Source organism: Melanotaenia boesemani, chromosome 16, assembly GCF_017639745.1.
Source record: "Melanotaenia boesemani isolate fMelBoe1 chromosome 16, fMelBoe1.pri, whole genome shotgun sequence".
NCBI lineage: Eukaryota > Metazoa > Chordata > Actinopteri > Atheriniformes > Melanotaeniidae > Melanotaenia > Melanotaenia boesemani.
The window spans coordinates 1,364,821-1,381,668 of record NC_055697.1 but is presented as its reverse complement, the minus strand read 5'-3'; the positions used below and the strand labels follow the sequence as shown (position 1 = coordinate 1,381,668).

Sequence of the window (16,848 nt, the reverse complement as noted above, 5' to 3'; positions counted from 1 at the left end):
GCGCTCTGTACCGCCTGTACCCCGCATTGTTGTCTCTATTAAAATTCTTTATAATATATTTAGTGTCTAGTGTGAACAGCACTAGATAATTAGGATAATTACGTTGTTGTGGGTTTCTTCGTGAAAACTGGCTGCATATTCTTCCTCTGGGTTTGTGCTCTGCTAGGCTTTTACATGTTTGTAGAAGCTCACAGTTTGGCTGTTTTGGAAACACACATTTTTCCCAAGTTGGTGCAGTTGGAACACCAACTACCGGGTAATCACATCACCAACTCTTGACCACTCGGAATGCCGAGACAACTGGAATTCACCATGTGCACTTACAAAGTAAAGTTTATTTATTAAGCACCTTTCACGGACATCAGTCTGTCACACAGCTTAAAAAGTTATGGATGGATTTTAATTACATTTTCAGGAAATCTCATAATTGGAATAAAGAACAAGTGGTTTGATTTTCAGGGGAACAGGATCCACCTGGATTGACGAATTTTTTTAAGGATTCTTAACAATGGGGAGATGGAGATAAGTTTCCCATAAGAGCATCTAACTCAAAACGAATGCCCACAATCACTGGCAAAAAAAAAAAGAAATTACAGTGGAGCGGAGCTCTGCGCTCTCCAGTGCTTCCAGTTTATCTTGTTTTTTACTTTTTACAGGATCTGCTGATGAAAAATAGCCACTTGGCTAATCATGGTCCAGTTATAGTAATTAGTAATGTGTGGTGCTCATCTCGATCCCTTCAGGAGAAATTGAGGTTATTCTGAAAGAAACTGAGAAAGCTTTTTTGTGTGTGTGTGTGTGTGTGTGTGTGTGTGTGTGTGTGTGTGTGGTGAGGGGGTGGGGTGGGGGTGTCATTATGTAACCAGTTTTATACCTTTATATAAGGTCTAATTTATATACTGTGTTGTTAGACCTGCATGCAGCTGTAGCTAAAAATAAACCAATAAAACAAACTCTTCCAGCATCACTCTCAGTAACTCCAGTTTAATCCTGAATTAAAATGAATGTGTTCTGGGCTGCAGATCATCCTGCAGCTCAGCGATGGTTGGAAATGTCTGACCGGTCTCCTAGTTAGAAAAAACACCACATTTAACAGAAGTTAAACACCATCACCACCTGAGAAACATCAGTGGCTGCTGACACCTCCTACAGTTACCGCAGTCAAGATATTTCCAGTTTTTCTACCAGATCCAGGTCCCGAGTGTCAGCAGCTCAGAGGTCAGAAATGATCTGACACAGATCTGTGTGTCAGCGGGTTGGTGAAGGAGCACCTGGAGACGTTTACCTAAGACGCTGTGGTTGATCTTTTTGATGATGTTGAATCGCTGGGCATTGGTGAAGTGCTCCAAGAGGAAGCGATAGATCCGGAAACGCTTCTCACTGTGTTGGGCTCCTTTGAGGGAAAACCGAACCTTTTCTCTGCATCAAACAAAGATTAAATACATAAAGCAGCAAACCAAGAACAAAGAAGTAATGAGGTTCAGATGGAATTCCTGGTCTGCCTCATAGAAGAGTAGCTTGGTTTGCTACCTCTCACTCTGGGGGAACCTGTTGTAGGACTTGTGTTTGGTGTAGGAGTTGAAGTGGAAGACGCACTCGATGAAGTGCTGGCTGAACATTTCTGGGTTCTTCTTGAGCAGGAGGTGGAGGAGGCAGTATTCACACAGACTGGAACGGAAACAAGAACAGATCGGGTTCTTCATTAAGAAAAACATGCTAATAGACTTAGTTTTGCTTTTAGAATAGCTCCAGCTGACATGGTGGACTCCACAAGAGGGAGATCATGTAACCACCTTCCTACTTTGTTCTTTGACAAGCTTCATGATCCAGACGGCAGTGAGTACAGGTGTAACATGAAGGGGGTTTACAGGATCAGCAAAGAACCTGACAGACAATTTACCTGGCGATAGCAGGGACGGAGTCGACCAGAGTCAACACAAAGCGAAAGAAGAGGGACCCCTTCCACTTCACAAACTCCTCCTAGAAGAAAAGACCACCAGTATTTTTACAGTATTTATGTGTCAAACAGCAGCCGTTCTGCTAAAGGACGGCTGGAAGTCAAAGCTAGCTGCATGAGTTTCCAGGAAGAAGCCTCCTATGTCCAGGTAGAGGTCCGGTAGCCTTTTCCATCCATTTTCTCTGACAGAAATCAGAGTTAATATGTACGATTTACTCTTATTTTACAGAGCAGAAGGGACTTTTGGGTAGTTCGGCTGATTTGTAGTCATATTATTTTGTCATGTTGGCATCAAAAGATAGAAATAAATAAAACTATAAAAAATGTTCATGTGATTTTAGACATTTATAGTATTGAGAAATTTAATTAACACAGAATAATCCTGATTACTTCGCTAAAAATAATCATGCCAAGAAAATCTAGAATCATGATGTGCCTACTCTAGAGATATTGACTGATAAATGGAGACAGTAAAAACCATCTGAAACTGAGATGATCGAGTAAATCAGTGGATAATATTTCCAACAGAGCCCACCTGCAGCAAGTTGGTCAGCATGATGAGCGTTTGCTCCCTGATGACCGCTACATCGTCTCTCAGGCAGGTGGAGATGTTGGGGATGTAGTGATCAACGATGTTGGTGTAGCGAACACACAGATCACACATGATCACCACTATGTTGTTGCGCACAGCAACCTCTGTGCCGACCTCGAGCTCCCTGGCAAACACTGGCAGGTACTTCTGGACAAGTTCCTCGTGCTGGAGACACAGTTTACCTGATCCAGACACACAGAATCAACACTGGAAACAACCACAAACAACCAAACATGTGTGTATGAGCCGCGGAAAGGCAGCAGAGTTTACCTAACGTGATGACTCCATGTGCTTTGACCCTGGAGGGCAGGAAGTTTTCTCTGAACTGAGAGAGAGGCAGCGAGGCTGGGAGCTCCTCCTGGCACTCTGATCATCACCAACATGAAGACATCACAAGTCAGACCAGTTTTTTCATCTTTACGTACCACTGATTCTGTAATTTTCTGGGAGTAATGTTTGTTTTTAGATCTGATTGGTTAGCACATTCACAGGGTTTATAAAATACCAGCTGGTCAGTGTGTCTCTCTAACAGAGACCTCTGGGTTCTTCTGGGTCAGGTTTGCTTTCCATGCTGAGAATTCAGACTAAACATTTAGTTTTTCTGCTCCTGAGATCTGGAACAAGCAGCCGGAGAGTCTGATCCAAACTGGAGTTCTGCTAAATCTGATCTGTAAAAAGATTTGTCAGTCAAATATGAATTAAGATTGTTTTCTTTTTCTTTCTTAATATATTGTCTCACATATGTACATGGGCTGATGATGAAGCATTTTTCCATGGATATCTGTATCATATCAAACACACTGTGTGTATTCTGTTGTCAGTTTCTCTTTATTTCAGCTTGTTGTGTTATTATCTAATTTAATTTATTCTTTTTTTTAGTTTTAATTCTTCTATTTAATGTTTCTTCTGCATCTTGCTTTGAATTTTTCCTGTGAAGCCCTTTGAGGTGTCATGTACATAAAATGTGATAAACAAAAACTCGAGCCAGGCTGACGACGACTTTTTAGATTTTCTTGGTTTTCATTCGTTAAGTTGGAAGTCACCGACTGCTCTGCTTTCAGTTTTGGTTTGATGGTTTCAGGTTAGGAGGGCGACTCTCATCCGACAGCCACTTTACCTTTGGCCGTTTCTTGGCTGTCAGAGTCTCATTATGCTTTTTTCTACATACATGTTACATTTCATTCATGAACGAGTAAATGTTATTTACAGGTCTGCTCTGGGAGATACTCTCGCTCTTCTTCCTTCGGCTAACAGGTGGACAAATTCAGCCAATCAAAGCTCTGGATTTCTGGGCCTTTTGGCCACTTTTGCCGGTACGCCGTGGTTTCTGTGTAGGCCTGAGGTTTCAGCTGATGTCTGTTGGGGTTTTGGTGTATGTCAATGCTTAGTTCAGGTTTTTTTGACTGGCCTTATGAGAGAAAGCTGCCATTTGTTTCCAGCTTATATTGAAGTTATGGAGACCAGCTGCAGGTTTGTGACTTTTGTTTCTGTGGTTAGTTAAGTCTTTTTTTATTTTAGTTTAGTTGTTTATGATGTTAAATCATAAACCGAAGGTAAACTGTCTCCTGATTTTAACTTCCTGGAGTTGTGTTATTCCCTTTTTCCTCCAGACCAGCCTGGAGACGTCACAGTACCTTTCAGTTTGTCCAAACGAGCTGTGAGGACAGATTCCACCAGCAGCACCGTCTTCTTTCCAACCCTGGCAGGACAGTGGAGAGATGCAACACCCAGCGTGTGAAGGTGTTTAATCTGGAAGAGAAAACAAAGATCCACATCTTTACCAGGCTCTGAGTACATGGCTGTGACTAACAGCAAAAAATTCAGCCCACACTTTAAGCTGGTTACATTTACTAATGCATCTATTTTTCTCTGGAAAATAAAGTTTAATAAAACCTGAGGATGGATGTAGTCAGCAGTCTCAAAAACATAGTAACACACTGTCTCCAAAACACACTCATTCAAAAGGAAATAATAAAATTCATAGATTTTCCAGGAGTGTTCTGTTGGTTCTCCATCAAAATTCAGACAGACTGAGGCTGTTCTCTCTGGACCTGAAAAACTCTCTAGCTATGTTATTAATCTGGGTGGCATTAATTTGGCTTCCAGTGCTACAGTGAGAATCTACTGTTGACCAGGATTTGTCCTTTGGCTCGCATTTAAAACAGGTTTCTAGAACCGCCTTCTTCCACATACGTAATATTGCTAAAATTAGGACCCCCCTAGCCATCCCTTAGTTATGCTGCAACAGGTTTAGACGTCTGAGGGACGTTTCATGATGCGCTGGGCTCTTCGTCTTCTTCTCTCTGCTCCTTATTTTCCATGTATAAACATATGATATTATTGGAATCATTAACATATTTATCTTCTTCTCTCTTACGTCTTCCTGGCTAAAAGTTGTGGTGGTCTCTCTTATTCTCATTAACCCTCTATGTCACTTTTTGTTCCTAAAAAAACCAAAATGGTGATGGGCAAATATCAAATCTGAAGTTCACTTCATAGTTTTATCCTGAACCAAACAAAAATCTTCTGTCCAACTTGTGACAGACTGAGAGTTAAAAAATATAAGATTAGGAAAACGTTGTCATTTCTGAATGCTTCTGTTATTCCATCATTAAACTTAATTCATATTTCAGTTATGAGATAATAACGTAAAGTAAAACATTTAAAAAAGATTTTTTCTTTCACCTCTATGTTTGTGTTATGTGGCATAAACAAATTATATGATGTATTGTTCTCAATTAACAGCCGTTTCCATGACAACGGTAGCAGCCTGAGACCGACAGCTGCTCTGTGAGGAGGAGACAGGGTCGGAAGGAAAAAGTCTGCCGGTCTCACCATCAGCTCCTCGTTCAGGTTTTGGGCTCCGTTTTCATTGAGGACGATGTCGGCTAAATACGCCTCGCAGGTCGACACCAGTTCACCACAGTGCTGGTTCAGAAAAGCCTGGAAGAACAAAAACACAAACAATATTAACATCTCACATTATTCATTTATACATTTTATTTAGTTATACTTCCATTATTTCGATTTTTATAACGCTGAGTAAATAAACTGTCATGGGAGGCCAAGACGGACTACAGGAGGAGGGTGGAGGAACACCTGGAGAATAACAACAGCAGGCAGGTGTGGCGGGGGGGTCCAGCACCTCACGGACTACAGGGCCAACATCAGAGCTGCTGAAGATGGCGTCTCAGAGCTGAACAGCTTCTTTTCGAGGCAGACTCTCCGGAGGCAAATACACCACACCCTGCAGTCCAGAGCAGCTTCATCCTCACATTAAAAGAGCTCAAAGTGAGGCGCACGCTGCCGGCGGTCAACCCATGGAAGGCCACCGGACCCGATGCTGTCCCTGGACGGGTGCTGAGGGACTGTGCTGACCAGCTGGCTGGAGTTCTTACTAAGATCATCAACCAGTCTCTGTCTCAGTCCATCGTCCAACCCTCTCTGAAGTCCTCCATCATTGTCCCCCTGCCTAAGAAGCAACACATCTCCAGCCTCAATGACTACCGGCTACCAGCTCTCACTCTGGTGGTGATGAAGTGCTTTGAGAAGCTGGTATGGGGTCACACCACCTCACTACTCCCGAGACGTCTCCACCCTCACCAGTTTGCCTACAGGTCAAACAGATGGACGGAGGAAGCTGTCGCCACAGCGCTCCACCTGGAGCAGCGGGGAACTACACCCAAATGCTCTTTGTGGTTTACACCCCCGGTCCAACATCCTCCCTCACAAACTGGTGGGTAAACTGGGGGACCTGGACTTCCACATTCCAGCTGCATGTGGATCACCAGCTTCCTGTCGGACCGCAGTCAGAGGGTTAGAGTGGGACAGCATCCATCTGCAGCCATCAGCACCAGCTCCCTCAGGGCTGCATGCTGATGCTCTACACCCTCCACACATCTGACTGCACCTCTGCACACCAGTAACACCATCCTCAAGTTCGCCGAAGACCCCACAGTTGCAGGTCTCAGCTCTGGGGGTGATGAGTCCGCATACAGGGCTGAGGTGGAGCAGCTGACTGGGTGGTGCAGAAAGAACAACCTGCTCATTAACACATCAGAGACCAAGAAGCTGATCATAGAGGAGGAAAAAAACACACATTCCACCCCTGTTCATCTGCGGGGACTGTGTGGAGAGGGTGGAGGACTTCTGCTTTTTGAGAGTCCTTATCGAGGAGGACCTGACCTGGACTGGAACACCTCTGAGCTACTGAAGAAGGCCCAGCAGAGACTGCACTTCCTGAGGATGCTCAGAAAGAATAACATCACCCAGAGCTGCTGGTGTCCTTCTACAGGTGCACTACCGAGAGCATCTAGATGTACTGCATGTGTGTGTGGTACACCAGCTGTACGGTGGCTCAGAGGACGTCGCAGCAATGGGTCATAAACCCGGCCAGCAGATCCAGTAAGAACTGCAGCGTTCCCGCTGCCTCCGGACGGCTGGCTAAATAATCCAGGACCCCTCTCATCCCGGTCGCCACATGTTTAATCTGCCACCGTCAGGCAGGCGGTACAGATCAACCACTGCGAGGACAAACCGTTTCTACCGGACAGCAGTGAGAGCCCTGAACAAAGGGTTCACGAGTACTTGAGATTCAAACTCATGTGCCTTAATAAGCTACCTCATGTTTTTTGTCCTTTATATTGCACTAAACACCTGTGCCTTAATTAAAATAAGGGGGCGTTGCAATAACTGTTACATACTATATTATATATTACATATTACATGTTATATGTTATATGTTGTGTGTTATATATATACATTATTCTCTGGCAGCTGCATGAGTCCAGACCTGAATCCAAGCAAGAACTTGTTGATGAAATTTAGGACTAGGGTAGCTGTGGTAGTAAATAACCAAACAGCTGTTTCTCAGTCATCATGAATGACTAGAAAACACAGGCAGCTCCAGGGGAATGAAACCATTTTGGTGGTTAAAGAAAACAGTTTATTTCTCTCCATGGCTTCTCTCTCAGGTCTGACAAGAAGCCACATGATGGAAACATCCAGATGTTGGATTTCCTGCCAACAATGAACCAAATTCCGCTCTGTTTCTCCAGCAGGCCGTATTATATTCACTGTTTGCCACCGATGGCTCACTCATAATCCCTGAAGAAATAGATTAGCCTCTGATCTGCACCACATGAACCATGGACTACAGCTTCGTAGTCATCAACAATCCAAGCAATGTAAATAAAACCCTCACACAATGATTGGCTTTTTGTTCAAGTCACTTCCTGCCAGAGTAAAAGGTTTTAGCAATAAAACAAGTCAGAATCCCTTCAGATCCATATCAGAGGTGGGTATGAACGCTCTGGTGCTCAGCTGGATCAGTGTGAGGAAATATTATATCTGGATGGAAGTCTGACGCATTCCAGTCTGGCCACAGTCCAATCTTACATTTCTCTTTTCCAAGAAACTTTGTTTTTGTGTTGAATTTAGGATATTCCTCCATCAGTGCTACGAAGCTCCGTCTAATCAGAGCAAACGTTCACATCCATCAGCATCCACCCTTATCCAGGACACACCACCTGTAGAACGTCCTGCAGAGTTTCTTCTCCAGCTTCAGTTATGGAGATTCTTTTACGTCTTTACCCTAATAATTTAATTTAATTTAATCATTCACTAAGATGTTCCCATGAACAGGTGCCAAATGCATATGTAATGCTCCCATTTGACTTGTTTCATATAACTAACATGACATGAAATAATTAGGAAACATGCAAACCTAGTCACGCAACTGTTTCTACAGATTACCTCCGAGCCAGCGAAAGTGGAAAGACTGAACAGTTAATGCTTCAATTCCACATCCATTAAATTAGTAAAATAATAAATAATAAACAGAAAATAAAAATTTAAATCAGAAATATTAGGAATAAGAAAAAAAAGAGTAAGAACACAAAATATTTGAATTTGAATTTGAAAAGTTAAAAAATTATAATAAAAACGTTTCTCAAAAATAAAATGAAAAATAAAAAAGAAGGATTTGTCCATTTGTGAATAAAAAAATCTATGAAATGGTATACAATAAAACAACAACAACAACAATAATAATAATGATAATAATTATAATAAGTAAATTCTGAAAATAAAACTTTAGTAAATTAATTATAATTTCCTTTAGAAATAAAGAAATACCTTATTTATCAACATATCCATACGGAGCGTAGTTGTTGTACAGAGAGATTTCTTGTTGTTAAAGTGAACGTAAATCATGTTAATGAGGAATAAAGGAGAAATGTGGGTGTGTTTTCCAACCTGAGTCTGTTTGATCTCCTCGCTGGAGCCAAGCTGGTAAAGCGTCTGCACAGCAGCACTGATCACTTCCAGAGATAAAGCGAAGGTCTTCAACCATGACATCAGATCAGCTGAGAGACAGAGAGAGGTCAGGACACTTTCACTTCCCATGTGGGAATTTTCCTGTCCCTCTCCACAAATATTTACCAACTATCCTGTCCTTGGTGTCTTCATTCAAATGAGCTGCAATGTCTCCCACAACAGACAGAATGTGACAGCAGGTTGTCACGTTCACCTCTTTTGAACTACGAAGAAAAAATAAATCCAGTCTGTATAAATCTAAAGGATAACTCTGGACTGGAAGCTTTGTGTGTTGTCCCGCTCACCTGACCATGGTGTCCCAGGCATCCAGGATCTTCTCATACGGCAGTCTGGGGGATGAAGTGACCACCTTGGAGAGGAGCAGCCAGGCCCCGGCAGCGTGATCGGCCTCCGTGTGTGAGATCAGGTTGGTGATGAAGGCGGATGTAAACTTATTCTGTTTGGACCAGATGGTGAAGGCTCTACTGAAATATTGGCTGGAAAAACGAAAACACTCGTATCAACCCCTCCAGTCATTCGGCTGACGTCGACTTTCCAGAACGATTATTGTACAAAGCAGAAAAGTAAATGACTGGATTTGCCTCTAAAAGCGCACTGAAGAAAGAAAGGCTGAGAAATGTTCTAGCATGCAGTCTCATGCTGAGGGTAAAGCCTGTTTTCTGATGATGCATTAATAACAATCCATTTTCATCCTGAAACACCGTCAGAAGAATACAAAGAAAGTTTCCTCCAGACGTTTTCTTATCTAGTTATTTTGGAAGATAAACTCCTTCATTCAACATTTGCTTGATTCAAGAAATTTTACCAAGAAACCGGGTAAAGCTTGCATCAGCTCCGGAGGGAATGCTGTGGACTTTACATGCAGAGCATGTGTGAAACCTGTAACATCCTGTACTGCACAGGCTCCACACATTTGATGTGATGTGTGATAAAATGTTGTAAGAAAGTCCAACCTCAGGTTCTGGCACTCATCACACAGCAGGCCCAGCAGGTCCCAGGTCAGCCTCTCACTGGCCTCCATGTGGCGGCTGGCAGAGTACCGCTTCACCTGACTGAGGATCACCTGATTCAGAGCTTCTAAGGCCTTATCCTGCACTGAGGTCTCAGAGTCCACCACCGGAGGCACCACACCATGCAGCCAGGCCTTCTGGACCAGCCTGCTCTCTGGCTTAGCCTGTCAGTAAGACGAAATCCTTTTCACTTTATGCACCAGGAGAAATACAGCAGGCTTAAGATGTTTTTTTTTACTGCTAGTCTGCTACACGTTACTGAGTTCAACAGGAGACTCACAGCGAGCAGCTCTGCCACACACTGTAAGGCCTTCTTCTTCACGGACACAGCAGGGTCTCTGCTGCGCTCGGACAGGCTCTCCAGATTCTCCCAGTTCAGGGGGATTACACCGTGTTTCAGGAGACCCAGCAAGGCCTGTGGAGGGAAGAAAAGTTACTCCATCTGACTGTTACAAGCTTTCTGGAAACCTGTGGCTGATTATTGCTGTCACGTTTACTTCAGTTAAAAATCAGTTTACCTGCAGAGCCGCTTTCCGCACGTTAATCTTTGAATCTTTCACTCGGCGGAAAAGATGAGCCAGGTTCTCTTTAGCTGATGAAAATATGAAGGATCACTTCAACCAATCTCAGAAACTGAGTGTATGAACATTCCTGTAACATAATGCTCATGTTAACCGTTAATAATGAAAATCTCACCTTCACAGCTGAAGCTGTCAGCACTGCTGATCTCCACAGTCCTGAACGGCAGAGTTCGGTAGGTTTTCTGATTGTTCTGGGAGCCGAGAGTTCCTAAGAAACACTCACACCTGTTAACTGGCATCCTACAGTCTACATTAAACCAGGCTGGGCACTAAACCGAGCTGTACATCATATTAGTACACTGGTTTCTCTTTTATAACTTCTTTAATCAGAAAAAACAAAGTGACTGTACCTTCTGTGAGTTCACCTTCCAAGATGATCTGGGTCCCAGCTAACAGTTAACACACATGGTCACAAAAACATGTTAGGATGAAAACTGGAATGCAGCTTTAACCTCTTAAATCCTGGCCAAAGTTTCAGGAAAAACCTCCTAAACAGTCATTCCCAAAGTAAATGAAGACGTGTTCCACAGTAATCCGGTTCATCTTTGTGTTCTTGGTGTCTAGGCACATCTAGGGACCTCAGAGAATGGATTCCCAGGGTCAGAAATGTTGTGTCTGTTACTATGCCTGAGTAAATTACAATAAAACAGAGGAGAAATGTGTTTTTTCTTTTTATCCGACAGGTTAACAGCATGCTAACAATGACTCCAACATTAGTGTTTGACCTAAAATACACTTTCAGTCTGGTTTTGGGAACATTAGGGTCTAAACTTTGAGCTACAATTGAAAAAGAAACACCATTGTCCTGTTTTATTAACTAATACAGTAGCTGATGTGGCTTTTGTCTCTTAGTCCTTATGAGGATCGAGATGTTTGGCTGAACAATACGGGAAAAAAACAGACGGATATTTTACATTTATGAAACCATTACTGAGATAACAGGATGCAGGAATTGAAAGAAAATACCGAATTTGGAAATTATTACCATCTCTTTAATCACTAAAAGCTATCAGGCTGATTTAGTCAGGAAGTGTAACTTAAATATGCAGCATGTTATTCTCGTTTTCCTGCTGTTACAGGTGTACAGCTCCAGTAAAATGAAAGTAAAAGAACACAAAGCAACGACCAGTACATCTTATAAAACTTGCTTTTAATTAAAAAGACTTCATTCTAACTGGTGTAATTCTAAAAGCAAAATGGCAGGATGTGGATGCTCTCCAGAGAATTAAACCAGTTTAAAACTTAACCTCAGCCCATTTTAATGAGCAGGAGTCTGTTTTATGCCCCCTGATATTCTCCATTTTGTGCAAGTGTGTTTTCTTACTGGCAGAAAAGAGATTGTGGACCGCCCGGGTGACATTGAGCGAGGGCAGCTCCAGGCACTGAGCCAGGCAGGACAGCGCGTGGCCCTGGACGGTTGGTGATTCATCCATCCGCCGAGCAAACAGCAGGTTCTGGATCAGGAACTTGTGTGGCAGGAAGCTGGCGAGCTCCGGGTCCTGACATTCCTCCAACTTCCTCTCCGGCTGTTCCAGTAAAACCATCACCACATCCACCGAGAACAGCCGGTGCACCATCTACAGAGGAAAATAGTTAGACACTGACAGAGATGATGAAGCCTGACTGACAGCAAAGATGAAGAACATGCCGGTCAGGACAAAAAACAGGGCTGCCAAACTTATTTTAGTTCAGGTTCCACCAGCAGCTGGATAGCTCCGTTGGCAGAACGTCCACGTTGAGCAAAGCACCACCAGAAAATCTCCCAGCTGATGTGAAAGCTGCACTAAGAACGAACCCTACAGAGACCACGAGACCAATGAGCGGATATACAGCACAGCAGCAGTGACCCTGGAGAAGCTCCATCACCTCCCAGGTCCACCACACCAGGCAGGATCCCAGGTCCACCACACCAAGCAGGATTTTACGTCCACCACACCAAGCAGGATCCCAGGTCCACCACACCAAGCAGGATCCCAGGTCCACCACACCAAGCAGGATTTTAAGTCCACCACACCAGGCAGGATCCCAGGTCCACCACACCAAGCAGGATTTTACGTCCACCACACCAAGCAGGATCCCAGGTCTACTTCCAGAAACAGATGATAGTAGCTGATTATTAAATAAATAAAGGTTCAGTCTTCTCTTGGTGAAACCTGTTGGCTCAGAGTGAGCTGGCACCATAAACAGTCATGAGCGGGGAGGGTGAGGGTAACCTCTCACACCCGCCTGTAGTCCCTGGGCGTCGCCGGGGGCGGGCAGGGGAAGGTGGTTGCCCTGGGAGCTGGGACCCGGACTGACTGCACTGATGGGCTGCTGGCCTTGGGGGGTGCCCAGTCTGCTGCATCCTGGTGGGATGTGATGGGGGGTTGGCTGGGGGTGGTGGTGGAGACAGGACTTGGGGGGCACTGGGGCCTTCGCTCGGACCGCCCTGGATAGCCAGTGCCTGGCAGTGTTGCCGGCTGCCGCCGATCGTGGCCCGCCGGGGCCTGTGACCCAGGACAGCAGGGGGCTCTTGCTGGGGCTCTCCTCTGCCATCCTCCAGGTGGGGTTGGAGTCGTCTTCGGGGTGGGGTAGTTTGGGTTCATGCTCTAGGGTTGTTGCTGATGGCCTGGGTCTCTGGGCTGCCCTGGGCTCCCTGGTCTGCCTCTGATCTCCGTGGAGGCGTGGTCGCATTTACACGATCTCACTCACCACTCTTCATCACTGATCACTCCTCATTCCTCATCCTCTGCATGCTGACAGTCACTAAGGTGTCCAGTGGGTTTTTATACAAAGAGATGATTTTTTTCTTTCTCTGTGAGTGAGTATCTGAGTACTTTGGTTGTTGTTGTGATACGTTTGTGATATATCTTTTTGATTTGGTTTTTATTTAAGAACTCTTAACCATTGTTAGCTCAGTTTTTCTGTAAAAACCAGAGGAAATTTTCTGGTGTGTTTTTGCAGTTTTTGTCAGGTGATGGTGTGGATTGAATCAACTTCTCTGTGTGAACAAGAAACCCCGTCCCAAAGCAGATGATTGACAGCTTGGATGCGAGGAAATAAATAGAGAAAAGAATATAGAAAGATATAAGAAAAATAATAATTTAAAGAATAGGGAAAATAAATGCAAAAAATAAAAGAATGAAATAATGTGAAAATTAAATAAATGAAAAAATATAATATATTTTATAATATTTTAATTTGTTTTATGTGTTTTTTTATACATTTATTTCCTTATTCTTTTCCAGATTTATTCTTTGTTGTGGCACTCCTATCTTTCCATAGATTATAACACAAAATACAGACTACCACAAACTACAGAGAAGTATTGAACACATTTCTTACTGGACATTTGTTACCTTTGAGTGTCTGGAGTAGTTAAACAGCCACTTGATGAAGCAGGCGTAGTCTGGACTTGCCATCTGAGACACTAACATGCCCACAGCCTGGGCCCCATGGATTCTAAACTCACTTTTCTCCACCATCTGCATGGCAGAATAAAAAGGAAATAAACTTGTTTAGGAAGGAAATGAGTGTTTGGTGGATTATTTCTCCCCTGTAAAAATCCCAGCTGGTGTTGTATTTACATGGTTATAAAGCCTCGTTAGTCACTAATACAACCAGGTAGAGCTGGTAAGGATGGTGCTTCTGTGGAAAGAAAACAGCTAAACATGGAGACCCCAAAAATGAGCCAAAGTCCTCATCAGTATTATCCTGTTGGTGCTGGTATTAATATGGATGCAGCCACATTTTAATCCATTTTAAAGATTTCCTTCTGATCTGTACACAGACATACTGATTATTATTGTGAACCAGTATGAGGTTCAGGGAAATGTTTATCTTTACTTCAATGTTAAGTAGAAAAAAACATTATTTTACCAACACAACGTTCACTGAACTGAAATATCGATCGATCCACAGAGTCCTTATCCACTTTTAAGAGCAAGCTAAAGACTCAGTTGTTTAAGGAGCATTTCCACACTTAGCTTAACTGTTTTACGCAACAGAATGAGTTTGTGCACTTATGCCCAAGATAATATTGTTCGATTAAACCATGATCTTGTATTTAAACAAAATGACTTAAAAAAAAATAAATAAATAAGAAAAAAAATAATAATAATCATATATATATATATATATATATATATATATATATATATATATATATATATATATAATATTATATGCACTGCCTCTAGCACTACATGACAGCACCTGGGTCCAACTGGACTCAAAGCAGTCTGATAACACTTAATGATGACGTCCATCTTGTTTGAATTCATGCTTGTGTTGTTCTTACTCTCAAATGTAAGTCGCTTTGGATAAAAGCGTCTGCTAAATGACTGTAGAATAGAATAGAATAGAATAGAATAGAATAGAATAGAAATAAAACACATATTTCTAACTCTGAAATGAATAATGAGGCTGCTCCTGGAAAAGTCCCCTCCTCTGCATTTATGTTTCATCTTTTTGCTGAGAATTAGTTACCAGGACTTGAATCTGGTAAAAGTTAGTTATACGCCATGATTATGGCTTCTTCACCAGCTAGAAACATCCAGTTTGTTTTTGTTTGTTTGCTTTTGTAGATGGCATCAAATCAAAGGGTCCTACCTGGATGGTTACCTCAGAGTGAGGAATCAGAAACATGTGGATTTGACAGAACTGTACTTGCCTTAAAGAAAGAAACGTTTTATAGGCCAGAAATGTTCCTCTTGAAATCTGACTCGCCCGTGTGGTTCTTTGTTGTACTGAGGCCTAATGTAAGTTTCATTTTGGAGAAATTAAGGTTCTAGACCTGCAAAATGCTAGGTGCACCACTGCAACCAAGAAAAAATGTGAGCCATACTCAGCAAATTTCTGGTTGCACTTTGGTCTAGAGTCCTGGGAGGTAGTCTGATCCTGGCTCTGTGGGGGGGAGGGTTGTCATCCTGGAGGATGGAGTTAGCTCCCAGATTCTAGAGAAATGGCTCATCACTGGCTCACAAATCTCATCCTGGTGTATCTATGAATTAGGTGTCACATTCGTGACTGAAACTCACCTGGCAACACCTGAGTCTCACAACCAGAGTGAAAACAAACAGAAGAATACTACAGGCGAGTTTGGTACCTTTTGGGGGGCATTACCCCCATGTTTAGCTGTGTTCATCCCACAGAAGCACCATCTTTAAAAGTCCTACCTGGTTATAAAGGTGACTAATGAGGCTGTTCATCCATATATAATACATCAGCTGGGATTATTAAAGAGGAGAAACAATCCACCAAACACTCATTTGTTTACTTTTTGTGCTAAATTTATAAACAGCTTTGGTGAGACAGTCACTTCTAAACACTTAAGCCAGCGAATCCTCAGATGTGACTGCCTTCGTAACTTTAATAGACAGTAAAACCTTTGATTTGCTGTGGACTCACCTGGAAACAGATATGCTGCAGAAGAATTTCAAGGAAAGGCTCTGCCAGCTCTTTCAGCTCCTCCACGAGATGACTGTAACCACAAACACAGTCTAAGACACACTGAAATGCTGCTGAAGCTGGGACCAATATTCCAGCTTAACCAGTGTCACGTTTCTAAAGATCAGATGCCAGTTTCCAACCAGAACAACAGAACTGCATCACAAGGTTCTCAGCAAGGTAAAAAATAAACTTTTGCTGATTGCAGTTTTGCAGCTGGTCCCAAATACGTATTTTGACTATTACAGATGGTGGAAAACTTCAAACATGAATCACATTTAAAAATGAGCAAAGCATGACAAATATCTTAGAAGGTGTTCTTAATAAATTATCTCAGTTTGAAGTCTGCAATTCCACAAATTGGCTTAATATTTAATCCAAACAAAGCCATTTACCAAACAAAGTGAATGGCCTGGTTTCGGGTGGAAAGGATGGCCTGGCTGGGTACGAGGAGGGAAGGCTTCCTGTGGTTTCCTTTATTCATCATCAGGATGACGTAGAGAAGCCGGTGAAACACCCTGCGCAGGGACTGAAGGACAGAAACATCAGTTTACACCTAATTTATCCTTATTGGACACATGCTCTGACCTATCCTAACATCACCAACTATTTATGTCTGAATAAACAGCAGAGTTATTTTGCTGTTACACCCAGAAACATTAAGCATCTTTATCAAAGTCACTTCATTTCAGTTTAATTAAACACGCAAAGCAGAGATGTCAATCTCATTTTAGTTCAGGTTCCACATTCGGTCTGGTCTCCAGTGGGTCGGGCCAGTAGAACAACAGCATGTTTATCTAGTCAGTAAGTAAATGTTTATTTATACAGCACCTTTCACGATAAAAGTCACAAAGTGCTTAACAATGAACACATTACACAAAATAACACAATAAAACAGAGAAGATAAAAACAAATAAAACTAAGTAAAAGCAAGTTTAAAAAGAT

At 42.6% G+C, this 16,848-nt stretch overlaps 1 protein-coding gene across 1 annotated transcript in view; it reads right to left on the bottom strand.

Annotated features, from left to right (window-relative positions):
- ncapd3 (non-SMC condensin II complex, subunit D3) overlaps nt 1–16,848 on the bottom strand; it is a 46,888-nt gene that overhangs the window by 12,167 nt on the left and 17,873 nt on the right. The window contains exons 8-26 of the mRNA XM_042009687.1: nt 16,299–16,432; nt 15,865–15,937; nt 13,815–13,940; nt 11,801–12,053; nt 10,827–10,865; nt 10,592–10,684; nt 10,414–10,487; nt 10,176–10,310; nt 9,839–10,059; nt 9,170–9,361; nt 8,991–9,088; nt 8,805–8,914; nt 5,385–5,492; nt 4,184–4,298; nt 2,820–2,915; nt 2,493–2,731; nt 1,901–1,980; nt 1,531–1,668; nt 1,286–1,419 (exon numbers count right to left, since the gene is read on the bottom strand). Of these exons, the coding sequence (XP_041865621.1) occupies nt 1,286–1,419; nt 1,531–1,668; nt 1,901–1,980; nt 2,493–2,731; nt 2,820–2,915; nt 4,184–4,298; nt 5,385–5,492; nt 8,805–8,914; nt 8,991–9,088; nt 9,170–9,361; nt 9,839–10,059; nt 10,176–10,310; nt 10,414–10,487; nt 10,592–10,684; nt 10,827–10,865; nt 11,801–12,053; nt 13,815–13,940; nt 15,865–15,937; nt 16,299–16,432 (2,458 nt within the window). The remainder of the gene's footprint in view (nt 1–1,285; nt 1,420–1,530; nt 1,669–1,900; nt 1,981–2,492; nt 2,732–2,819; nt 2,916–4,183; nt 4,299–5,384; nt 5,493–8,804; nt 8,915–8,990; nt 9,089–9,169; nt 9,362–9,838; nt 10,060–10,175; nt 10,311–10,413; nt 10,488–10,591; nt 10,685–10,826; nt 10,866–11,800; nt 12,054–13,814; nt 13,941–15,864; nt 15,938–16,298; nt 16,433–16,848) is intronic.